General features: G+C 37.4%; 2 protein-coding genes across 2 annotated transcripts in view; one reads left to right on the forward strand and one right to left on the reverse strand.

The window, feature by feature from the left end:
• Positions 1-4,353: 4,353 nt before the first annotated feature.
• LOC143552590 (serine/threonine-protein kinase BSK5-like) lies at positions 4,354-8,530 on the forward strand (the record flags this gene model as incomplete). Its single annotated transcript, XM_077042765.1, has 10 exons — positions 4,354-4,477; positions 4,559-4,785; positions 5,767-5,902; positions 5,990-6,123; positions 6,208-6,313; positions 6,400-6,485; positions 6,888-7,073; positions 7,749-7,913; positions 8,003-8,116; positions 8,196-8,530. Coding segments are annotated over 10 exons (1,515 nt in total), but the record flags the coding sequence as incomplete, so codon positions are not given.
• Positions 8,531-8,732: 202 nt separating this feature from the next.
• LOC143552580 (mitochondrial import inner membrane translocase subunit TIM10-like) overlaps positions 8,733-26,777 on the reverse strand; it is a 117,798-nt gene continuing 99,753 nt past the window's right edge. The window contains exons 2-6 of the mRNA XM_077042759.1: positions 10,355-10,401; positions 9,593-9,645; positions 9,228-9,266; positions 9,085-9,154; positions 8,733-8,978 (exon numbers count right to left, since the gene is read on the reverse strand). Coding sequence (XP_076898874.1) covers positions 8,928-8,978; positions 9,085-9,154; positions 9,228-9,266; positions 9,593-9,645; positions 10,355-10,399 — 258 coding nt within the window. The 5' untranslated portion in view covers positions 10,400-10,401 and the 3' untranslated portion in view covers positions 8,733-8,927. The remainder of the gene's footprint in view (positions 8,979-9,084; positions 9,155-9,227; positions 9,267-9,592; positions 9,646-10,354; positions 10,402-26,777) is intronic.

Genomic DNA, 26,777 nt, shown 5'->3' on the forward strand with positions numbered 1-26,777 from the left:
AATGCCTTTTTCTTTTTCTTATATTTGTTATATGTTAATGTTAATGCATCATTAAGTTGGATTTAATGCATCACATATACAATTCTTGTTTGTCATGATGACTACAAATGTTTCTCTTTTTGACATATTACTTGTTTTTTGTTTAAACATGAAAGCCAATTGTATAATTTTGTTATTTTTCTGCTAATTAGAATTACATGATAAAGATTTATTTAATTTCGAAACTTAGGCTTAAAAAGGGAAATGATACAATCCGTCAAATGTTATTCAATTTTACCACTTGAACCAACATTAACACTCAAACCTTCACCCATTTTAACACTAGATTTTCGTTATCTTACTCTTTGATTTTCATTTGAATTAGTATTAAGATTGAACCCAAGAGCCATTGCTAGGGCTATGTGTATGAGTGCCATACCTCTTTGATTTAAAAATGAAAACTAAATAAAAAATTTACTTATGCTCGGTACTTAATTTGTTATTGTAAATTAAAAAAAGACAGAATTACAAATTTTGTCCTTTAAAAAAAGCCAAAATACGGTTCGTGTCCTTTTCTAAGTTTCCTTGCAGGCGGTGTACTTTAAACTTTTTTTTCCTACAAGTTTTGTCCTTTACGCTAACTGGGTTAGAAAAAGTCAGTTAAATCCCCTCACGTGAAACGCATGTGAGGGCATTTTGGTCTTTTTACCTACCCTGCAACAACTTCTTCTTCTTCCTCTTTCACCGGAAACCCACCACCACCACCACCAGCGATGGACTTCCGCCACCACGCCCCCGGCGGATCTCCTTCCTCCTCTTCCGCCACCACGCGCCGGAGGTTATGAATCTGAAGAAGGAACGAGATGATGATGATGTTCAGAAGCAGCAGCAGAAGGATATATTTATCCATGGCCAAATTCTGTCTTTATTCAAACAACCCAACCAATAAAGTGTGTCTGATCTATTAATACATTGGTCAAGCATCCATCCAATCCATCAGTTTCACAATTCCATCTCAATTCCACTTTTCCTTTCTGGGTTTTTTTCACAATTCCATCTCAATTCCACTTTTCCTTTCTGGGTTTTGTTCAAAATCATAATTATCATCTGGGTTTCATCAATTTCCCCAAATTGTTTCCAATTTCCAAAACCCCCAAATTTGATAATATTCAAAAAAGCTTCAACTTTTACCATCCAAATTAGTGGGGTTTCTTGTAATTGATGTTATAAAGATGAGAACCGATTTTGGGCGTTCAATTCTGAGTATGAAGCGTGATCCAGCCGTTCATTCTGTTGATCACGAAACCGTAAATCAATATGCCGATATTGAAGCTTTTCAACGGCAGGTAACTGAAAGATTTCATGAGTTATCATTGGCTGATTCGCATGAACTCTTGTCTGTTGATTGGATTTCAAAGCTTCTAGATGTTTTCGTATGTTGTCAGGAGGAGTTCAAAGCTATATTGTTTAATCACCAGTCTGTTGTGAGTAAGCCTCCAATGGATAAACTGCTTTCTGATTATTATGAAAGAAGTGTTAAGGGTTTGGATGATAATGTCTAATCTATTATTATGAAAGAAGTGAAACCCTTGATACAGAAACAGAAGCTTAAGATCTGCAAAATGAAGAAGAAGTTGTTGCAGGGTAGGTAAAAAGACCAAAATGCCCTCACATGCGTTTCACGTGAGGGGATTTAACTGACTTTTTCTAACCCAGTTAGCGTAAAGGACAAAACTTGTAGGAAAAAAAAGTTTAAAGTACACCGCCTGCAAGGAAACTTAGAAAATGACACGAACCGTATTTTGGCTTTTTTTAAAGGACAAAATTTGTAATTCTGTCTTAAAAAAATTAAACTATACTATTTAAAACTTGAATTTTTTTTTCTACCATACCAAGTTATAACCAATTAATTCATTAATGCTTATATAATAAAGATTTTTTGATGTATTTAAAGTTACACCGCATGTTTATCACGTGTTAGGTATTGAGTTTATTAAATTGTAGATATTTATACCTTAACTATTCTTTATCAAGTCTTAAATTTATTTATACTGAAACTTGTTAAAATAAATAACAAATTAATGTATAAACAAAAGCTAACTAAAAACTGCGTTGTTGTTGGTTTGTTTTGTTTTGTTTTTTTGTTTTTGAAAAAGCAAGTGATATGTAAAAGTGGCATGACAATGATAACACTACATCAAATAATAAAATTGTTGATTTGTAACTTTCATTTTATAGACAATTTTGTATTTTAGAAAGCCATTATTATATGTTCTTTACCATATGTTATCATAATGTAACTCGTGAATTAATTTATATGTTATAACAAAACCTTTTAGAAGTTTATATTTGTAACTAAGAGGTTAAATAAAAGAATGTTTAAATTTTAATATTATAATATAACTTTCACGAAACGGAAACCAACTTTTACATGGTCTTTTAATACAACTTTTTTGACCTCGTAATTCCACACTTTCATTTTCTTGGAAGAGAAAGGAGAAACGAATTTTATAAGTTGACCAAAGAAACACTATCCTCCATTTCTCCCATATAGAGTCAAATCGTAATTTGGACTTAAAACAATTTAAAAAGTTATCCCTAGTAAAAATTAATATTTACGTTTTTTTTTTCTACTCACTTAATTATAGAATCATACTGTATGCTACACTATGTAGTACTATAATACAAAATTAAAAAAGAAACACTAAATCCGAAATCCTTGATACCTACTTAGAAAATCAAGTTGATACTTGATACCAACAATTTCCTTGCTAATATTAAGAAAAACATTTTTTTGGATAAACCAAAAGTAAAAAGATGATATACTTGTTTTAAGAAACAAAGAGCATTGAAAACTAGGTTTTTATTATAGGACTCGTCGGATGAATCAGGATTGTGGCTGATTTGGTAACTTGAACAAATTTTACATGTTTTCTTCGTAAACAAAGTTTTAAAATGTTTTTTTAGTTGGCTGGAGTTGAACCAAAGGCAACTACAACCCTACATATACATAATTAATAACTGTTTACTAGCACTTGTAATGTTGTGAACCCACACTACCTTTACTCGCCTCTTTTATTTCACCTTTCACCATTATACTATATAAATTAACTTGTAAGATTAAAAAAATACTTCTATTGTTTAATATACATTTTATTCCACTGTAAAATACACGAATATTTTCACGTAGTATTTTATAAATAATAGTAGTTCCTAATTTGAGTAGAAAGATATTGATACTCTAGTTTTGTATATATAAGTTAAATACATTCCACTTAAAAAAAAGGTGTTTTTTTAGAAAAACGACAATTTTCAACATGACAGGACGGTTGCAGGTCGGCTTGCCGACACTGGCTTGGAATTTTAGAGAGTTTCTCCTGAAGGGCATAACTGTTGGTTCTTGAATCCTCCACACACCCTTGATTCCGTTTGACGCCAGTTGCGCCGCCACAAGAGTCGAAATCTTCTGGCATAACACATGTAGAATAAAACCTCTGTTCTTTTGGCTTGGATTCGAACTGGCGACCTTCCAAAGAAAACCTAGTTCTCATCTTCATTTATAACCAACTGGACTTGCCTAGAAGGTTTCTTATTACTGCTTTTGCAGGACAATGTGTATTTTTATTATATTTTTTAACGGCCAACAAACATAGAATGTCTAGGTACTTCGTACGGGGTGACCCAATGGCAAAAGACCACCGCTAGTTGGCCAAACCCAATCGTACGGAGCCCTTAAGCGCCTCCAAGTTATCTCCAGTTCCGAAGAAAACCCACCGCCTGAAAGCCCACTAGTGGTAAACCCGTACGCTCTCAGGATCGAAATGGAGAACATAAAGATCTCAATATTCCTTCATTGAAGATCACAGTGTTCCTTCATTGAACCGCACATGTCCCCCAAAGTGTTGTAAGTAAGTATTGAACTTGGGTATCCATTAAAAACCCAAGCTTCCTACCACTATTACACCATATTGGAACAATGCATTTTTATTTTTAAATATAACTACTCATATAATTTTTTAAGTATTTTTTAGAAGTTTTAAAACATACTAATACTAAACAAAAAAAAGTTGGAAATAAAACAAAAACAATCCTATACACCTATTGGCTACATCCTAACTTTGAAAAATTCAAAGATATGATAAGATCAAATAAAACAATAAAATAAAAAAACGAAATGATGAAATTGCAGGTTGAAAAAGTATGACAAATGACATACACATATATACATATACCTACGAGGAGAAGGAGAATGATGATCACTCTCTCAACAAAAGTCCATCTCCTTCCCACTTTCTCCTCAACAATTTCATATTTTAAAAACTCCACAATTTCTTCAATATACAACCACCCTCTAATCTCTTTTCTTTCCTTATAAAACAACCTGCAACTTTCACTCCTTTTCTTCAATACCTATCAATGGCAGCACCTCGTTGTTTCTACTTCTCCTTTTGCGGCTGGTCCAGTCTCAAATCCAACGACACCCATCCATCTGATCTGGGTATGTAAATTTAAAAATATCTTGTTTTTTTTTTTAATTTTAATTATGTATGCATTTAACGTGTTCGATGAAATGTCTCAGAGAACGGTGGTGCGGAAAATAATAAGTTAAAGGTGCCAGCTTTTAAGGAGTACAAGCTGGATCAGCTTAGGGCTGCAACAGGTGGGTTTTCGGTGGAGAATATTGTGTCTGAGCATGGTGAGAAGGCGCCTAATGTTGTGTACAAAGGCAAGCTTGAAGATGATGATCGCTTGATTGCGGTTAAACGGTTTAACAGATCGGCTTGGCCTGATACTCGCCAGTTTTTGGTATATTAATTATTGTCTGTTAATCTGTCTTTATCGAATTTTGTGTTTGTGTTAATGAATTAATTGGGGAAAGAAAAGACAAAATTATATTCGTTTTGTGTGAAACAGATCTGGTACTGCCTTGGTACAGGTTTTTTTATTGTTTCGGGTTTTTCGAGATTCGAGTTGGGTTGCTTGGTTTGTTTGCTTGGAAAAAGTGTTCTAAAAACCTACCCAATAATTAAAGTTCGGGTGGTCGGGTTCGGGTTAGTTTGTTTTTCGGGTTTAGATGTAAAATGGAAAAAAAAATGTTGTTTTTGCAAAATATTGTCAAAAATCAAATATCATTAGACAATATGATATGACCATGTTATTAGGTCCCAAAAAAATGATTACTCCAAACCAAAACGCATTTCTAAAGAAAAGACGATAAATGTTTGGGGATATTTTTCCGGGTCGGGTTGTTTGGGTTTTTTGCTTGTAAACGTGACCCGATAATGTTATGACCCATTTAAGGTTCGGATTCGGGTTAGTTCGGGCCAGGTTGTTCTGTTTTCGGGTTTCGATGTAAAATGAAGAAAAATGTTTTTTTTCCCTCACAAAATATCATCAAAATTCATCATGCTACTAAAAAATATCATCAAAATTCAAACATCATTTGACAATATGATATGATAATGTTAAAAAGTTTCAAAAAATAAATTTTAATCCCAAAACTTAATATTCCAAATACCAAATACTCCAAACCAAAACGCATTTATAAAAAAGGACAATGGGGGTTGTTTCGGGTTTTTTGTTGGGAAAAAGTGATAAATGGCTGCATTTAAGGTTCGGGTTTTTCGGGTACTCTAATTCAGGTTCAGGTGGCTTCGGATTTGGGTTTCGGGTAAAAATGACAACCCTACCTTGGTGGCCCCTTTTTGGGTTTCTGTTAAATTCTGCACGTTTATCTAATTAAATGGGTTAATTAATTAACTAATTACGTGTTAATTCGGTCATTAGGATGAAGCAAAAGCTGTTGGACAACTCAGGAGTCCAAGACTAGCCAATCTGTTGGGATGCTGTTATGAAGGAAATGAAAGATTGCTAGTGGCAGAGTTCATGCCTCATGAAACTTTATCCAAACATCTATTTCACTGTCAGTTCTTTATAACTTATTACTTATTAATTTCCATTTCAATTGTTCATAATTTGTAACAAACTTATAATGTATAACATAATTTAGGGGAAAGCCAACCATTAAAATGGGCAATGCGGTTACGAGTTGCTCTGTATTTAGCACAAGCATTAGATTACTGCAGCAGCAAAGGACGGGCCCTGTATCACGACCTTAATGCTTATAGAGTATTGTTTGACCAGGTAACAAAATATTAGATTATAATAATTTTTGAAAATTGTTTTATGTTTTATTGTGTCTTGTGTTCTTATTATTGTATCGTGTAGGAATGCAATCCGAGGCTCTCATGTTTTGGGCTAATGAAGAATAGCCGGGATGGAAAAAGCTATAGCACGAATTTAGCTTTCACGCCTCCAGAATATATGAGAACAGGTATATAACAGATGGTTATAAAAAGGTAAATAATTTAATGACATTTTTAATTAAAGTTAACTTATGCAAATTTTGTTGTTTGGCAGGTAGAGTGATAGCCGAAAGTGTAATTTACAGCTTCGGTACTATATTACTCGATCTTCTGAGCGGGAAGCATATTCCCCCGAGCCACGTAAGTTAATTCAAGTTTGGAAAATGTTTGGTGGGAAGTTCGTTTATTTAATAAATGAAAGAACATGAACACAAAGTTTTGTTTTATTAGTTCAACGAATGAACATGAACAGGAGCACATGCCCTGTTCGTACATTTATGCCCGTGAATGTTCGTGTATTTAAGTTCGTTCATTAGTTTATGTTTGTTTAAGTTCTTCCGTCTACATTCATTAAAACTCAGTATAGTTATATTTTTTAGGCTCAATACATTGTTCTAAACACTGCTTTTTAACTAGTCTTATCGTTAGAGAACTAACATAAACAAACACGAACTTGCTCATTGTTGTAACGAACCAAAACGAGCATGGTCTGTTTGTGTTCAATCGGTTTGCTTACAAGCCCCTAAATCTTTATGTTTGCAGGCACTTGATTTGATAAAAGGAAAGAATTTTCAAATGCTAATGGATTCATGTTTAGAGGGTCATTTCTCTAACGATGATGGAACCGAGTTAGTTAGAATTGCATCCTGTTGTTTGCAATATGAACCCCGAGAGAGGCCCAATGCCAAATCGGTTGTGGCCTCCCTTACTCTTCAGAAACAAACAGATGTAAGTCCACTTATTATTCCTAACTACGTTTATTATTTATTAATCATTTGATTATTTTATTTACATACACATATAGCTATTTTTATATGTATTAATAAGCATAACTTTATATAATACATAATATATATTATTTAGTAACTTTTATTAGGCTTGTAAATGACCCAAGCGCTAAAACTATGCGTTGGGAAGTTCATTTTTTTAATAAACGAGCGAACATGAACACATGTCTCATTCGTTCATTCATGTTCATTCATTTAAGTTTGTTTAAACTTCGATTTTTACGCTTGCTAATATGAATTCAAATTTTTAGGCCCATTACAATTTAGTTTAGTTGTAATAACTTTTTTGGCCCGACACATTGTTGTTTACATTATGCTCGTTCATCTATGTTCAGTTATGTTCGTTCGTTTATGTTCGTGAACCATATGTTTATACTGTTAACAAATGAATAGAAACGAACAAGAAAAACCCGTTCGTTTAATTGTTCATGTTCGATTGTTTGTTCTCTCAAAGTAAAACAAACGAACACTAACATGCTCTGTTTGGTTCGTCTACATGCCTAATTTTTATCATTGTTACATTTAATAATAGCTATGGTGATTTTATAAACAACAACCTGTTAACACTATTAGAGTCCAGTTTTTTTTTAAATATAATTTAGTTATAATTTTACAGGCTTCATCCCTTGTATTACTGGGAATCGGTAACGAACTGACACCTACAACACAAATGTTAAACCTGTCACCTCTTGGAGATGCATGCTCGAGAATGGATTTAACCGCCATACACGAGATACTGGAAAAGATAGGATATAGTGGCGATGAAGGGGTTACAGATGAGGTATTATTAAAATTATTATTGTTATTTCAAATAAGCATAAAATAGTTTATAAAACCATATTAATACGCCTTTATTTATTTCCTTCGTAGCTTTCGTTCCAAATGTGGACTAGTCAACTACACGACACATTAAACGGTAAGAAGCATGGGGACAATGCTTTTCGGGCCAAGGATTTCACTACTGCGATAGAATGTTACACAAATGTAAGTAACATGATATTATCCGAAACGTTTGTTTTATAAACGAGTTGATACAATTTATAGTTTATCTTGGATTTTGCAGTTTATTGAGAGTGGGACGATGGTGTCACCGACTATGTATGTAAGGCGTTGTTTGAGTTATTTGATGATAAACAAGGCACAAGAGGCGTTAGGAGACGCGATGCAAGCTCAAGTGATAAATCCTGATTGGTCAACCGCACTTTATCTTCAGTCAGCCGCTTTATTTAGCCTTGGGATGGACAAAGATGCTCATGAAATGCTTAAAGATGCGGTATCTCTGGATTTGGAAACGAAATGAAACTGAATATACATTGGTTTTGGTTTTATGTTGGTAGGAAATGTGGTTTTAGATGTTGATATGTGCATTGGTTTCTTTGAAGGTCAGTTGATGATTGTATTGAACGACTGTTTGTTTTGCAAGCTTTATTATTCGTATGATTAGAAGATATAGTTCACAAATTCGACTCATTTGGTTGCGAAATGTGTCAAATGGAAAATTGAATGAATTGGACCTGCAAATAGATTGCAACATTATCAGCAAATCAGTCATTATCAGTATGAAGCATCATCATAAATCCTACAAGTGAAAGGCGTTGCATAATAGTTTCAACAAATTTAGCATAAAATCTTTCCAAAATTTGTTTCATTCATATAGGCAATACAACTTAATCTATATGATTTATCAATCATAATATTCAAAATTACTAAAATGTGGTCACTAACTTCCCAGGCCAGGCATACTTGAGTAACAACAAACCATCGAGTATTATTATTGACTAACAAGGCACACGCTTCACATGGGTGGTCTGCCAGAACCAAGCAGTTGGCCTACAAGATTTGTGACCTGAAAACGATTGACATCGTATCATTGTTATTATAATTTAAACAAAACACGGAATGATGCAGACGTTTATACAACTTAAAGATACAAAATATCAGAGAATATGTACCTGCCAGTATTTTGCAACACAGCGGTCAATGCAACTGGTTTCACCCATGTTTAACTCGGATTCTTTGTACCTGAAACAAGTGAGATTATTAAACCAGCATATTAAAAAAGCCAGTAAGAAATAAGATTATATAGAAACGATACCTTTTTTCAACACATTTTGCAAAACATGTATGAGTTAGCCTGCAACAAAAGTACACAAATGCGTTAGATAACAACTTGTATAAACAGGTTCTTGACCTAACTGTTACCAAACACTCATGGTGACACATTGCATCGTTATTAATGTGTGTTTACCACTTTGCGTGAATAAGTTAATAACAAAGAATAACATCATCTTCTGAATGATATGCAACATAAAAACAGTATAAAACAATTCATATAATTACACTCCAAAACAGTTTTTATTTGTCCAAATAAATGTTTTTCCATCACAATCAGATCCTTATCTCTAAGCAAACTGAATTTAATTTAAACACAAAATAGTAAAGAAAGATGAAGAACCTTACTTGTTAAACAATTCAACTCTGTATTCCATCTCCTTCTCTGCCATTCCAAAGATCTATAAACCGAAAAAGCATTGTCAGCTTCATCACGTGATTAGTTATTCTTTAAATTTACACAGAACAGCAACAAAAGAAAATTTCATTTATTCAATGTCAAGCCATTGATGAACTGCTCAGCGAAAATGTTCGTTTAGGTTCGTTCGTTTCATAAACAAAAGAACATGAACAACGATTCCGTTTGATTAACAAAATAAACAAACACCAACACGAACAGAGGCTGCGTTCGTTCAATAATGCGCTCGTTTTCGTCCATTTATGTTTATGTACGTTCATTAAAGGTTTTTAAATGACTTTTCTAATCTTATCACATAGATTTAAGAAAATTATCACCTAAAAGACAAAAAAAAAAGAGTATTATGTAATTAATTTATATGTAAGATTAACATATGAATATGAATGTTAGAAAAAACACCTGAGACAAAATTAAGTGGCCTAAGCTAGATGTGAACACTGACCAATCTCGGTTAGCCAAATCAAATAAAACACTATTTGTGTTAATTCAGTCCGGTTCGGTTAAACTCGTTTACAGCCCTAAGTTCGCTTAAATTAAAACAAATCGATACCGATTAAGCTAAAACTTGAATAAATAAATCCACGGAGAATACAATTCGATGACGAAACAACAGTTAGGCTTCTTCATTGAGATCCAATAACTAATACAAACTAAATCATTCAATTTCAACATGAACATGCGAAATGAATTACCTGTTCCTTGTCTAATGCAGTAGGAGCGTTGTTGTTGGCAGCCATTACTGAATCAGACGGAAGCCTGCAACTACAGATTAATTAATTAATAATAAGAGTTTAGTTTTGGATGAGAACAACAACTTGAATAGGTTTGGTTTTGATATCAGATCTGGAAGCGGAGTTTTTTTTAGGGTTTTAGGAACGCAAAAGTTTTATTCGTTTTAGACCACAATACTTTTATCTTTCACAATTTCTTTCCTCTTTACCTTTTTTATAATTAGCGCGCTAAAAACCGCATAATGTTTAGTGCGGTGGGAAACCGGAGTTTTTCGATGGAGATCCAGGTTTAAATCCTCACATACAAATATACAATACTTTGAGGGATATGGTTGGCTCAATAAAGAAAGACTATAATTCAGTTTAATCTTATCCTTTTGGGGGATGTGGGTGTCACACCCGCTCCATGGGCCTAGGCGTGTGACCATAGTTGGTTGTTTTGAAAATACATCAAAGCATGTGTAAGTAACAGAAGTCTTTTCTTGATTAAAATATTCATTTATAGAAAACTCGGGAATCAAATACTCGGTATTGTCTTACAAAACATTAAAAGTGAGAAAGCATTAAGTTACATTTTTTACATAATTAAACCAAATGAGCCATCAGATGCGTCTAACGGCTGTATCCTCCATCTTCTACTACACATTTCTACTGATTACCTGTAAAACCGTTTTATAAAGTACGTCAGCGACAATTGATGGTGAACACACTGACACTAAATCATTTATATAAACCTTTAGCTTCGCTTGTAACAACTCAGCGGCCATATAGACTAGCGTACCAAATATATCACATAGTCAAGCCCTAACAACCCTATAGACCGGCTCAATGAGCAGGGACATGATGCTAAGAGTGGTGGGGTATGCCTACCCTCCGACCACATATGAATGGATCCCGACACACGTATATCTAGCCTGAGAGCCAACGACTACTAAAGATTTAGGGATCTATATTTCCATGTAAACTTTCGACTTATTTAAATAGTATAAAAGAGTTGGACGTATTCACCTTTTGATGAGTTGCTCAATTAACAACTTCTCTGTATTTAATGAATGATTACCTTGGACCTATAGTTCGAGAATAATAGTTTAATAATTTATCTGGATAAACTGATCTAGCTTCAGACTTTAGTCTGGTTAAATAGTTTTAAACCTTGATTGAATATTTTATTATTAAAATATTACTTTAGACCTTTAGTCTATAAAATTATACTTTTTATTATTGACGTTTCTTCCTATAGAAGTAATCATCTAAATTATATGTTTCTTCCTCTAGAAGAAATCGTATTTATAAACTTATATGTTTCAAGAAACATTATTTATTCAAAATGATTACTTAAAGCTTTTTGGTTCATATGACGTTTAGTACTCGCGTGCTTTGGTCTAATAGGTTCGAACACTCTCATCGAGCTCTCCAGGAAAGTAAACGAGTCTCGCGCTTGATTGATATTTATACGAATTACTTTCCTTAGACAAGAGACTTGACTACATGTGTTGTCACCCTTCCAATTACTACATCCCTGCCATGTTTTTCTATTTCATTATTTATTATTTATCATTTATATAAAAAATTAATGTTTCTTCCTTTAGAAGATAGTCAATTGACAATAACCTTTGTATATAAAACTTTATGTTTCTTAATAATAAAACTTGTTTATTTTTGTAAATCTCTATAAATAAAAAGCTTTGATATATCTATAAACTTTCCAAGGTTTATGCTATACCCTCGACTAGGATCTAAGCTATGAATTGAAATATCATAAACATAACTCTTACCTTAAAACGGGCCTAATGCTTAAAGACGAACGAGCAGTACTTCGATATGCAGGGAGTTGGGGTATGAAACGCCGAAACTCCGGAGTGGAGTCAAGACTCCAACTCGATGGCACGAACTTCGAGAAAGTGAAAGTGGTTTGGTGTTTTGGATGTCACAAATGAGAAACCTACATCTGCTATTTATAACCATCCCCTGTCAGACCGTCAATCACCACCATGCGACATGTGTTGTTCTTTATGATGAGTCGTGTCATAAGGTGTTGACATGTGTGACGAGTGACTCGTAGGGAAGCCGTTAAGCGAGTTAAAAGATATAAATGCATTGGCTTAACCAACTTAATTTCATGGAATTAGTTGACTATGGTTAGGGATGATCAAAAAAACCGGTTCCTGGAACCGGTTCCTAGGACCCGAACCGGAACCGAACCGGTTCCTACCCGTTTTTGGTAGGAACCGGACCCTATCTGATTCAACCCGATGATCAGTGACCGGTTCTTGCATTTCTGAGCGGGGGCGGGTAGGAACCGGAACCGAACCGGAACCGGTTCTAGCCGTTGGATCGAGTTAGCCGTTGGAAAACCGTTTTTTTGGCCGTTTTTTGACCGTTGGGGTCAAAAATAGCCGTTTTTTTGGCTCCCCCAAACACCCCACTACTAGTATAAATAGGTATTTGGTGTCATGGGTTCATCACAACACATAAAACGCAAACCCGAACGCAAAAAAATACAAAAAAAACGCTATTACAACGTTTTGAGTTCTCTAATCTCTTGTTTTCTCTTCTTCTATATTCATATTTGTTGTTATGGCTGCCTCACAATCGTCGGTTGGTCAAGGTTCCAACGCCGAACCAAGTTTCGTTCGTATTGTACCTCATAATCGTAATCAAGAGATTTGGTGCAATTGGGATTTGGTTGAATTGAGTGACCATTCAATGAAGGCTCGGTGCAAGTTTTGTGGGGTTTATTTAAACCCACTTTCGAATTCAAATTTGAAGAAACACATCGAAAAACCGTATTGTAAAGCGTTGAAAAAGAACGTCGATTTGCAACAAACGCAAATGGATAGTGAAGGCGGAATATTTACATACGAAATTGATCGAGTTCAAGATCGTATGGCGAAGTTTGTGATTCAAGAAGCTTTGCCATTTAGCCACTTCGACAACCCTCGCTTAACCGCCATGATTCGAGATACGCTTCAACCACAATACACTCACGTAAGTCATCATACTCTTAAACGTTATTGTTTAAAATTGTGGAAGAAGGCCAAAGAGGTACTAATTGCATATTTTGAAAATATAAATACGGGAATAAACTTAACTAGTGATGTTTGGTCGGCTCCACATGGTCTACCCGAATCTTATCTTTGTGTCACCGCTCATTGGGTAGACCCGTTATCGTGGGAAATGATGAAACGCACCATTGCTTTCAAACTCTTTGAGTATCCACATACGGGAGATAATTTGTTTGAAATTTTAGATTATGTTATAAAAACTTATAAACTAGAAAATAATATTTTCAATGGCATTTGATAACGCGTCGAATAATACATCGGCGGTTGATAAATTAAAATTAAAATATACGCCGATTTGCAATGGTGTATTTTTTCACTCAAGGTGTGTTGCACATATCATTAATTTAATCGTGCAAGACGGACTTGCTTCGGATGAGGTTACATCGGTTATAAACGATTTTAGAATAATGTTACATGAAGTTTTTAAGAAAAGGAAAAAAAGACAAATGGATTATAGAAAATTTTGTAAAGATACGGGAAGAAAAGCTTTGGGAGCTAATTGGGATGTACCTCATCGATGGAATTCCACTTGCATAATGTTTCAAAGTGCTTTGAAACAAAGAGAAACTTTACAAATGTTTCATTATACTCTTGCCGAGAATGATTTGGCAATCCCCTTTTCAAATGAGAAATGGGAAATTATCAATGACTTATCGACTTTTCTTGAAGTTTTTAAAACATCAACTACGAAACTATCGGGAACGTATTATCCGACAAGTCCCTTGGTTCTTTCGGAGTTATTTTTAATCGTTAACAATCTTAAAGAATTTGAAAATAAAAGTCCAATGTTTTCAAGCATCATATTACCAATGAAGTTTAAATTAAAAAAAATACTTTCTTGAATTGCCACCGGTTTTTACTTGCGCCGCCGCTTTAAACCCAATGTTAAATGTTACGGGGGTTGAATGTGTGATAGACGAAATTTTTTCAGCCTTAGATATGCATGAAGTTGACCCAAACTTTTCAACAGAGGCAAAAAATGATTTTAACTTGAATTTTAAATTTATGTATGACTTTTATTTAAATAAATATGGGTCAAACATACGCATGCCTATGCCGGGGGAGTCTTCATCAAGTTCAAGTGCTACTAGAGTACGAGATCCCATGATTAGCCTTATGAACACTGTTCGCAACGTAACGGCTAAAAAACAAAGGGGTAACACCCCTTCAAGCGAACTAGGAAGGTATAGTGCAAATGATTACTCTACCGGTTTATCCGAAGAGGAATATGGCACTTTTCATGTTTTGGCTTGGTGGAAGGTAAAGGAAACCGAGTTTCCGATTCTTGCCACCATGGCCCGTGATTTACTAACCGTCCAAGCTTCTACGGTAGCTTCGGAATCCGCTTTTTCTCTTAGTGGCAGGGTAATATCGGTGAGAAGAACAAGACTAAATTCGGAGTCGGTGGAGATGTGCATTTGCTTAAAGGATCACTTGGACTCAATCGATCGTATTCAACATGTAACCACTCTCGAAGATGAAACACCACTTGATGTTCGAGTGCACGACGAACAAGAAGGCATTTCTACAAGTAATTTCGAGGAAGAAGTCGCCGCTCAATAATTACGACGAACAAAAAGGCTTTTCTAGAAATAAAATGTCACAACTTTATATTTATAAGTTTAATGTTTTGTTAGTTTGTTTTTGAAGATTTTAAAACATGTAACCTTTTTTTTGAACCTCTTAAAGTAAATAAAATGAATTTTATGTTAATTGTTTTGTTTATTTTTCATGCTATACAAATACGAATCGTAGTTTAGAATCCAAATCGCAAACGAAAAACGAAAAAAAAAAATTACTATAACCGGTTGGAACCGGTTACAGTACAGGAACCGGTTCCATAGGTTAGGGGTCCGAGGGTGGGAGAACCGGTTCGGTTCCCTAACCGGTTCGAGCCAGGAACCGGTTTAAAAGGGGGTTTTGAATATAGGAACCGGTTAGGAACCGGTTCCGGTTCCTAGTCCCAAACCGATTTGAACATCTCTAACTATGGTTACTCATATGTTTGCAGGTAGGAAGAGGTAGAGGATGAAATTACGAGAACGTGGGCGAAAACGGCGAAGAAAACGGAGTTGAAATGAGAAAGATATGAAGAAAACAAGAAATTGAGGAAGAGCTCCACCGTGGTCCACGGTCAAACAGGCACCAAAATCAACAGAAAGCACCATACCGTGGCATTCTGAGCACCGTAACTGGACCGTGGTCCACGGTGTAGGTCCGACACGTGATTGCTGAGTTTGGGCCACTTTTTAGGCCGTTTTTGGGTGTCTTTTCACATACCTTTCAATTTGCTTATGTTTGGGATTGATATAAACAAGATACTTGATGCAAAGATGATCTCCCGAACCATGAGTGGCTAGTTCTATGGTATTCCTCTCGGGATGTAAGGTTAATCGCAAAACACTTTTGTTTATTGTTCTTGAACTTGGATTGATTATCTAAATGTTATGTTAGTATAGTCATGATGTTTGTGTGATTGTTTGTAGCTTGTCTTTATCGCTTATATCTAGTTTTGAACCATGTGTTCTTGGTGTCGTTGACAACCGAGATTTAGTGGAAGGAATTAGGGATAATCGTATTGATTGATTGTTGAGTAACAATCTCGCATTCTAGGAATCCGAGTACTTAGTTCTTGATTAATCACAAACAATTGCATGTACTCAAAACCGATATATTATGGTTTATCCATCGAATGTTAACAAGAGTGTTGAGTAATAACCCGAACCCCGAGAGGAATGCTTGTTTAATTATTCGTTTACAACTTTCGTGTTAGTTTATTTTAGATAAAAAATCAAATCAAAACCAAATTGGAAATTACTGTTTCGTCGTTTACATTTATATTAGTTAATCGTTGAGCTACTTATTAACACACTTTCCACAAACTCCTCGTGTTCGATACCCACTTACCACTATCTATTTAGTAGTTTTTGGTTTAAGTTTGCGTGAGCCTTCGACTTCACGTCAATGTGACGTTCATATTGATTAGTCACTAGTCACATGTCACTTTGTGAGGGTATGAGTTATTATGCGTTGACATATGTCCTTTTTTGTTGCCACCATGTGACATGTGTCATTTCATGATGATGAGTCATCAGACATGTATCACTTCCATATATCTTTAACTAAATAACTAATTGGTCACTCAGTTTTTTAAATTGTCAAAATTGTTATGAAAATTGTAATAGTTGGTATGAAAACTTTCGGGGTGCTACAGTGGATTTGCCAAAAATCTTTCGAGGTGTTATGGAAATTTAATACGATAAATAATAAATATTGGCCAAAAAACACCTCTCATAGTTCAGAACTTTTTGAATAAAATATTCTAAAAGTAAAAAAAAAAAGCATTGCACTTTATAAAATCGTCTCTCTCTCTCTCTCTCTCTCTCTCTCTCTCTCTCTCTCTCTCTCAGAATCTGATGGAAAGTGCCCTGTTAACTTGCTTCTGACCTGCGATTAACCCAACAAGGCTTATTGGTTTTTTTCAAAAACCCTTTTTGAAAAGTCATGATTTGGGGTTTTTGAAAAACTGCTTTTTAACCTTTAAAAAAGCGAAATAAAAAAGATTCTTGTGATTGCCAAACACATTTTAACTTATTGGCTTTTTAAAAACACCAATAAACCATTAAGCATTTTTCAAACTCAATCCCAAACATGCTCCTAGATCAGCCCCCAGGTTCCATTTATACTTCCATATGGATGTTGATCTAGATTCACATCATGAATATACTTTGGCTGACGAGAAAAAATGTATTTTGTATAAATACAAACATTTATGTTAACAGATTACAGAATACTTTTTTATAGTTGATTGGCAAATCGTACGTTTTGATAAAAGAAAGAACTAGTTAATATAAACAGGTGTCATATAGAACATGCTGAAATTTAATATTAGAAAAGTAATGAAATGATATAACGGGTCATATGGTAACACTAACACCCCTGACAAAACTAAACCATATTCATCAAATTCTCCCTTCATAATTCTATCTAATTTTTGGGGGGAAGGTGTCCTAAGGTGTTGGCAGAGTTTGTTGCGTCTGCCCCACTTACGCCGTTGCTTAAACCGGACAATGGGATTAGACCTATTGCCGTTGGGGCCATTTGGAGGCGGTTGGTCTCTAAGGTGGCTATGAGGGGTGTCGGGAAGGAGATGGTTAAATACCTCGGTGACTTTCAATTTGGGGTGGGAGTCCCCAGTGGGGCAGAGGCCGTGCTTCATAGCGCGAACAGGTTTCTAAATCAGTTTCATTCGGATGGGTCATTGGCTATGCTTACTGTTGATTTCTCCAATGCCTTCAACTTAGTAGATAGGACGACCCTTCTACATGAGGTTCGGAGTCGATGTCCTTCCATTTCTCTTTGGGTGGATTTTTTATATGGGCAGTCGGCTAGGTTATATGTGGGTGATACTTTCATTAAATCCACCACTGGGGTTCAATAGGGGGACCCTCTTGGGCCTCTCCTTTTTGCCTTAGCTTTGCACCCACTTGTTCACCAAATCAGAGATCGGTGCAAGCTTCTCTTTCATGCTTGGTACTTGGATGATGGCACGATTATCGGGGATACTAGAGAGGTAGCCAAAGCATTAGATATTATCAGGTCTGAGGGGCCTCGTTTGGGTCTTGAATTAAACGTTAAGAAAACAGAGTTATTTTGGCCAACATGCAATGGGGTGAAGGCACAGGAGGGGTTGTTCCCTTGCGGGATTGGAAGGCCGGTGCTTGGCGTGAAACTCCTTGGTGGTGCTGTAAGCCAGGATGCGGGGTTTATCAGCAGTTTGGCTATGAAAAGGGCATCTAGCGCTGTGGAACTGATGAGCTGTCTCCCAAGACTTCGGGATCCTCAATGCGAGCTTCTTTTGCTTCGCTCATGTATGGGAGTCGCCAAGCTTTTGTTCGGTTTGAGAACATGCCAACCTATGTATGTGGGGGAAGCTGTTTCTATATTTGACAATGGTCTTCGAAGGGTGATTGAGGACATCGTGGTTTGTGGAGGTCCGTTCTTTGGGGATCTCCAATGGAGGTTGGCGTCACTTCCGATCCGTTATGGGGGGTTGGGTCTCTGTTCGGCCGAGGATGTATCTACATATGCTTTTGTGGCTTCGAGAGCACAGTCGTGGTGTTTGCAAGACCATATTCTTCGGGGTTGTGATATTCATAGGTTGGACTCTGATTATGGGTGTGCGATGGATCGTTTACGTACTTCACTTCCAGATTTTGATCTTAGCGGGTTCTCTAATAAGGACACCGCCCCCCCCCCCCCCTAAAGCCCAACATGTTGTGGCGAGTGCCTTATTTAGTGGAATCGTCAAGAGTTTAGAAGTGAAGTTTGATCTATCCCCTCGCCAAAAGGCGGTGTTTGAATGCCTTCGGGCTCCTCGGGCTCAGGATTTTCTAACGGCTATCCCCATTGAAGGATTAGGCCAACGTATGTCGGGTTTGGAGTATCGGGCTATCCTTAAGTACCGGTTAATGATCCCTATGTTCCCGACGGATGAACCTTGCCCAATTTGTCGCAAGGTCTGTTTGGATTCTTTTAGTGATCATGCGGTGCATTGCAAAGAATTGCCTGGCTTTAAATACAGACATGATCTGGTTAGGGATGTTCTGTGTGATGTTCTTAAACGGGCAGGGATTTCTGCTAAAAAGGAGGCCCCTGTTAACTTTCTCACGGATCCTATTGAAGGGAGGTCTACTTTACGACCAGCTGATATTCTTGTGTTCGGGTGGGCAGGGGGGAAACACGCTTGTGTGGATCTTACAGGAGTGTCTCCTCTTGTTGGGCTCAGGGACCGTGGGTTTGTTGTGGGTCAGGCTGCGTTGAAGGCTGAATCGGGCAAAGTTGTTAAACACGAGAAAGCTTGTTTAGATAATCAACATGTCTTTCTACCATTTGCCTTTGATACATTTGGTTTTCTGGCTCCAGAGGCTGTGAAATTTTTGAGTAGGGTTCAGCGCGTCGTACACGGAACCTCTTCAGCTTCTAGGTCTCAAAGCTTCGTTTTTAGCAGGATTGGCTTTGCTGTTCAAAAGGGGGTTGCGGCGCAGCTTGTTGCCCGTTTGCCTGCCACTTTATTGTAATCGTTTTATAGTAAATTATATAAAACTTCGATTATTAAATAATAACTTTTTATATCTAAATTTTAAAACTAGCCATCTGAATTAGCAGCACAAAAATAATGTATTGCAAGCTTGCACCGAAAGCACTTCAAAACCATTTCACACTGCATATCTTTATGACACATAATGCATTCACCATCAGCATTAGTCCCTTGTAGTGATTTTTTATCTCAAGGGTTCTTCCAAACTTGACATTTATATACAAGAAGATAGAATATGAACACCAGAAATATGTAGATCGCTCACATTGAAGCTTTAAGGGGGCACAAGCAGTGTGCATAGACGAGGCACACGTGCTGCAATGATAGAACCAGTTTGTCGGGTTAAATTCATCCTCACAAATCTCACAAAAGTATTTGCTACTATGGTTCTCAGCAGGATAGTATCTTAGACTAAGTGGATGTTTATCATACTTGTGCCTAATTGTTCTTGGTAATAACAAAGCACAATATGCATGTAGATAGAAATCACAAATTGGTCATCGGAAGCCCACTTGATCTCTAACAGACCGCTTACATGCCTTACAAGACTTTTCTGATGAAGCTTTAAATCTTAAGAGGAGATGATTAGGATGAGCTTCATGTGTGATTACATTAGGTACGAAGCCACAATTGACATCCACATAATATTCACATTGCTTGCATCCATATGCAAAACCACTGCAAGGCGTCCTACAAATCTCACACCCAAACAAACCCAACAACCTTCCGGGGATCTCTGCCAGGAAAACAAGTGTGTGCCCTGGATGGTCGTGATGGTCTTGTATTTTAGAGGGTAGCCTAGTGCACCACTCATGAAGAACAAAATCACAATGATGTTGAGAACACTTGTAAAAGGGCACGTTCATGATTGGTCTCACACAGTAGTTCCACTCTTCTCATGGGATCGTGGAGAGAAACAGAGCTGCTAACGAGCGTGTCAACAAGAATCAATGGATGCGGATGACAAAACATTCCACCATCAAGCTTCCTTTTGATAACTAATTTACCTTTGTTGATTAAATGGTGCATCAGAAGGTTGACGCTTTCATCAGGAAATGGACAACAAAGTAAAGTAGGATGATCATCATCTTTGAAATTTTTGTAAGTTTTACCAAAGCCTAATTAATGAATGGCATTTTGGAAGTTTAACTTAAACTGATAAGCATAATATTACATTTTAAAAATAAAAGAATATTTAATATGTTTCTCACCTGCGGGCATCAAGATAGAAGACAAAAACGGCTCTTTCCTTGAAGTCGCACAGCCAACATGAACATAATACCGGCATTTATCGCATCGGTAATGCCATAAGGAAGACGTGTAAGGACGTAGGTTAGGATCGAAACCTTCCTCACAAACTCTGCAGACAAGAAAGAATTTCTCTCTCTTCTCATTACTAAGAAAGGAATAGGTAAGAGTAAGTAAATGAGAATGATTGAAACTCTCATTCATATATTGTTGGATAAGTAACTTGGCCGGAAGCAAAGCACAGTATAAATGGATCCTGAACGAATAACAAGTGGTACAATAGTAAAAGGTCCCACGATGTTCATCACTACAAGCATTACAACTAGATATCGTCCTACCAAAATAGCGTTGCAATTGGTGGGGGTGGCTTGAGTGGTTCATCTTTTGTTCGGACATAGAAGCACAAATTATTAGAATAAACTTATATTGCATATATAATGTAAATTATATTTGATCTCATTGTCATACTTAAGTCCCTGGAATTATGGCATTTGTATTGTATATATGTTAATTGATTGAATGAGATCGGCAGACAGAAAGTTTGTTATTCTATCATGGTATCATCCAGACGATTCTCATCTCCTCCTAAACCCTAAATCAGCCGTCAATTTTTATTTTTTTTTTCTTCTTTCCTTTCTTCTTCATCAATACTCTTTCATGGCAGCCCCACACCCCGCCTTAACAGTTAGCAATATCAAAAACTTTATCCCTATTACTCTAGAACTCGAAAACGGCCAATACAACTCATGGGTCGAATTATTTACCATTCACTGTACCGTGTTCCAAGTCTTAGATCACATCATCCCACCTACTACCCAACTATCTAAACCTGCTACCGTAGCCGACAAAGGAAAAGCACCAGAATCTCTTGTCTCATGGGAGCGTTTAGATGCCATAGTTAAACAGTGGTTATATAGCACTATTTCCAACGACCTACTTTTGACGGTCATCAAACGAAACGCCACGGCTATGGAAACTTGGGAATCAATCGCCCAATTGTTTCAAGACAATCAAGCACAGCGTGCTCTTATCTTGAAGAACCGGTTTCTAAGCACCAAAGTTGAATCCTTCCCGAACGTCTCGGCTTATTGTCAAGAACTCAAGGTCTTATCCGATCAACTTGCAAACCTGAACGCACCTGTGTCTGATCCGGACTTGGTATTGCAGCTTATTAATGGGTTAGCACATAGCCCATACGATTTGATCGGAATGATTATTAGTCAAACAAAACCGCTACCCAATTTCTTTGAAGCAAGATCTAGACTGACCATGGAAGAAGGTCGAAGAGCAGGTTCGTCATCCACCGCCGCCACCGTTTTTTACACGACCGTACAACAGCCCAACTCACAAACCGGTCGTTTCTCTAGTGACTCTTCTTACGGTACACGTGGGCACTCAGACTCGAATCAACGCGGAAGAGGTCGCGGCGACTATCGCGGTAGAGGTAGAGGACGCTCTCGAGGTCGGGGATACAATAATCAAAACCAAAATCAACACACCTACTTTTCTCCAACAAACCAAAACTACAATCCAGGAAACCATAATACATCATCTCCTGCATGGGATACTAAATCATGGGGTAATCAATCAGGGGGGCCCACAACTACACAAGGTCAACACCCATAATGGCAAACAACTCCCTGGCAGATCCCACCCGCCCCCCATCCCACAGTACCTTTTAGCCGGCTCAACCCATCACCAGGAATTCTTGGCCCAAACCCACAAGCCCACTACACTCAATACAATAATCAAAACCCGTACTCATATCCATCTTCTCAATATCCGAACCAAACTTCCAACCAGTATGTCCCGACCAACCTTGAGCAAGCGTTACACACCATGACCTTAAATCCTGATCTTCAATGGAATCTTGACACCGGGGCTACCAATCACATGACCAACACGACAGGTAATCTCTCTTCTTATTTCAATAATCGCATTTCGAACAATATCATTGTTGGCAACGGGTTTCAAATTCCAATTCTCGATACCGGGTACACCAAACTAAACACAAACCATAAACCCTTACACATCAACAATGTCCTTTATGCACCACAATTAATTACAAACCTTTTATCTGTCCGTCGTCTTACCACTGATAATATAATATCTATTGAATTTGACCCATTTGGTTTTCTTGTGAAGGACTACCTAACGCGGATTCCTATCCTCCGCAGCAATAGTACCGGCGACCTCTATCCACTAGCGCTCTCAACTGACACCAAATTTACAAGTCCGGCCACTTTTGCTGCTCTTTCACAGGACCTCTGGCACAGAAGACTAGGGCATCCTGGCAATTCTTTATTGCAATGTTTAAATAAGAAACAATTTATTTCTGTTGACAGACCTTCTATTAAACGTTTATGTCAATCTTGTGTGTTTGGAAAACATGTTAAATTACCTTTTTATGATTCTTTGTCCACCACATATATGCCATTTGACATTTTACATAGTGACCCATGGACCTCTCCAGTACTTAGTACAGGGGGTCATCGCTACTACGCCCTATTTCTAGATGATTTCACTAATTACTTATGGACTTTCCCATTAACAAACAAATCACATGTATTCTCTGTTTTTCTTAACTTTCATAAATACATACAAACTCAATTCAATATTCCCATTAAATCGTTTCAATGTGATAATGGCACTGAATACAACAATAAATCTTTTTCACAATTTTTGTGCTACAAATGGCATGACGTTTCGTTTTTCTTGTCCCCACACTTCCGCTCAAAATGGCAAAGCCGAACGCCAAATTCGTTCTATAAATAATACTATTCGTACTCTTCTCGCTCACGCTTCCGTCCCCACCAATTTTTGGCATCATGCTCTCCAACTTGCAACTTACATTCACAATATTCTTCCAAGTAAAACGAAACAACATCACACACCCACCTCATTACTATATCTCAAACCCCCCACCTATTCTCATATTCGAACCTTCGGGTGTTTGTGTTATCCGCTAATTCCTTCCACTTCTATAAACAAGCTTCAACAACGCTCATCTCCTTGTGTCTTTCTCGGCTACCCCGCAAATCATAGGGGGTACAAATGCTATGACCTCTCTTCTCGTAAACTCATCGTCTCTAGACACGTTGTTTTTGACGAATCCATTTTTCCCTTTTCCACCCTTAATAATCCCTCACCCTCTTATCAATTTCTTCAACCTCAACACTTCATGGACCCCTCACCTATTATCTGGCATTACACATCATCCATACCTACACCATCCAACATACCAGATTCAACTCCTCACACTCACACTTCTCAATCTACACCACTTACTCACACCACCACCAGACCTACCCCCGAACCTACCATTCAACCTAATGAGCAAACCCAAACACTATCAAATAATCCCCCCACCACTACTAATATTAATAGTCCAGCCCAAAACACCCCCTTGCTGACCACGACCCAACCACAAAACCCACTACCCACTTCACCACCCTCCTCACCACTTTCCACTCCTGGTCCCACACCATCTCCCAACGATACACCACCACCACCTCCACGGACCATGACTACTAGAAGCATGGCAGGCATCTCAAAACCTAAGAACATCTTCAACCTACACACTAATACTACATTTGAACCAATTCCCCGAAACCCGACCGATGCCCTTTCCAACCCTATTTGGAACCGTGCCATGCATGATGAGTTTAATGCGCTTATTGAAAATGAGACATGGGAGCTAGTGCCCCGTCAACCGAATATGAATATAATTAGGTGTATGTGGATCTTCAAACATAAAACTAAATCAGATGGGTCACTTGAGCGTTATAAGGCTCGTCTCGTGTGCGATGGAAGATCACAACAGGTAGGTGTTGATTGTCAGGAAACGTTTAGCCCAGTAGTAAAACCAGCAACCATTCGTGTGGTATTAAGTATCGCATTATATCATGGATGGGATATCACTCAACTAGATGTCAAAAACGCCTTTTTACATGGGAATCTCTCGGAAACGGTTTTTATGCACCAACCCATTGGTTTTCGGCACCCTCACTTACCACATCATGTGTGTTGACTCAAGAAGTCATTATATGGGTTAAAACAGGCTCCACGGGCATGGTACCAACGATTCACCGACTATGTTTCTACATTAGGTTTCCGCCATAGCTCATGTGACCACTCGCTGTTCATCTACACACATGGTCCGGATACTGCCTACATTCTTCTATATGTTGATGATATTCTTCTCATCACTTCTTCGGTGCACCTAAAAACCCGTATCTTGAAGTGTTTATCTGGTGAGTTTGCTATGAAGGAGCTAGGGCCGTTAAGTTATTTTCTCGGATTGTCCGTCTCTCGGGATTCCAATGGCATTTTCCTATCTCAGTCTACATATGCCTCGGATATTCTGCAACGTGCCAATATGGCACAATGTAATCCGGTACATACTCCAGTTGACACCACCGGTAAACTCAGTTCTAACACCGGCACTTTACTAGAAGACCCGACTCACTACCGAAGCTTGGCAGGGGCACTTCAATATTTAACGTTCACACACCCCGATATATCTTATGCTGTACAGCAAATCTGCATGCACATGCATGCCCCACGTACAGATCACATGCATGCTCTCCGTCGGATTCTTCGGTACGTCAAAGGAACATTATCCAAGGGTGCGCCGCAGCCCAATCTCTTTTTTAATTTCTTACACGGATGCAGATTAGGCCGGATGCCCTGACACACGGCGCTCCACGTCTGGCTATTGTGTATACCTCGGAGATAACTTGATTTCCTGGTCGTCTAAACGACAATCCACCATCTCTCGTTCTAGTGCTGAAGCCGAATATCGCGGCGTAGCTAATGTTGTTGCTGAACTTTGCTGGATCCGGAATCTACTGCTTGAATTACATCATCATCGGTCTCGCGCATCCATTGTATGTTGTGATAACGTCAGCGCAATCTATCTTGCCGGTAACCCGGTTCATCACCAACGCACCAAACACATCGAGATAGACATCCACTTTGTCAGAGAGAAAGTTCAGCAGGGTCAAATTCGGGTGCTTCATGTCCCGTCTCGTTACCAGTTTGCAGATATTTTTACTAAAGGCTTACCACGGGCTCTATTTGATGATTTTCGCTCCAGTCTAAGCATCCGAGATCCTCCTCCTTAAACTGAGGGGGTATATTAGAATAAACTTATATTGCATATATTATGTAAATTATATTTGATCTCATTGCCATACTTAAGTCCCTGGAATTATGGCATTTGTATTGTATATATGTTAATTGATTGAATGAGATCGGCAGACAGAAAGTTTGTTATTCTATCACAAATTATGTCCATGGTGAAACTACAGATGAAACAAACGTAAAAGGGGAAGCCTTTTCGATTAACTTGACAAATAGCACACCTGTAATCCCATTCCCGAAAGGGATATCTGGACATGACCAATGTAAGATTGTGACCCGGATGTAATGGATGATTTTGTTGGGTTGTGGGTAATTGTGCGCAGAATTTGTGCATGAAGTAGCCACAATCCTTGCAGCAATAGTAACATAGATGAAATGAATAGATCTCTTCCTCGCACATATCACACTTGCCAAAGTGGCGCTCTTCCACCACAATATCATCTTTAACTTCATCTTCATCTTCATCTCCATCCTCTTTGTCAAAGTTTTCATTGTTGTGTTGAGGCTGAAATTGGACAAGGGTTAGAGGATGCTCGTGACTCAAGTGTTTGACTTGCTCCATTGTAACTGCATTTAATTATAAAAATGTATGTGTTGACCATAAATATCCACATATGATAATAAGATTTGAAAGAGACCACAATTGTAGTTTCATTTTAATTCTCAAGTTTAAACAGTCACATAGTTACTAGCTAATTACGCTGAATTAAAAATAAAATAACAACTTAGCATTTGGGTTATTCCAAATATATGAAGGAAAAGACTTCCAGAGTGCCAGATCTATGTTACAGGTAATGAAAGACAATCAATGCACATTAAATTGTTC

This window comes from Bidens hawaiensis, unplaced genomic scaffold (assembly GCF_021521415.1).
Source record: "Bidens hawaiensis isolate Kalapana, Puna unplaced genomic scaffold, B.hawaiensis_p1.1 tig00016945_1, whole genome shotgun sequence".
NCBI lineage: Eukaryota > Viridiplantae > Streptophyta > Magnoliopsida > Asterales > Asteraceae > Bidens > Bidens hawaiensis.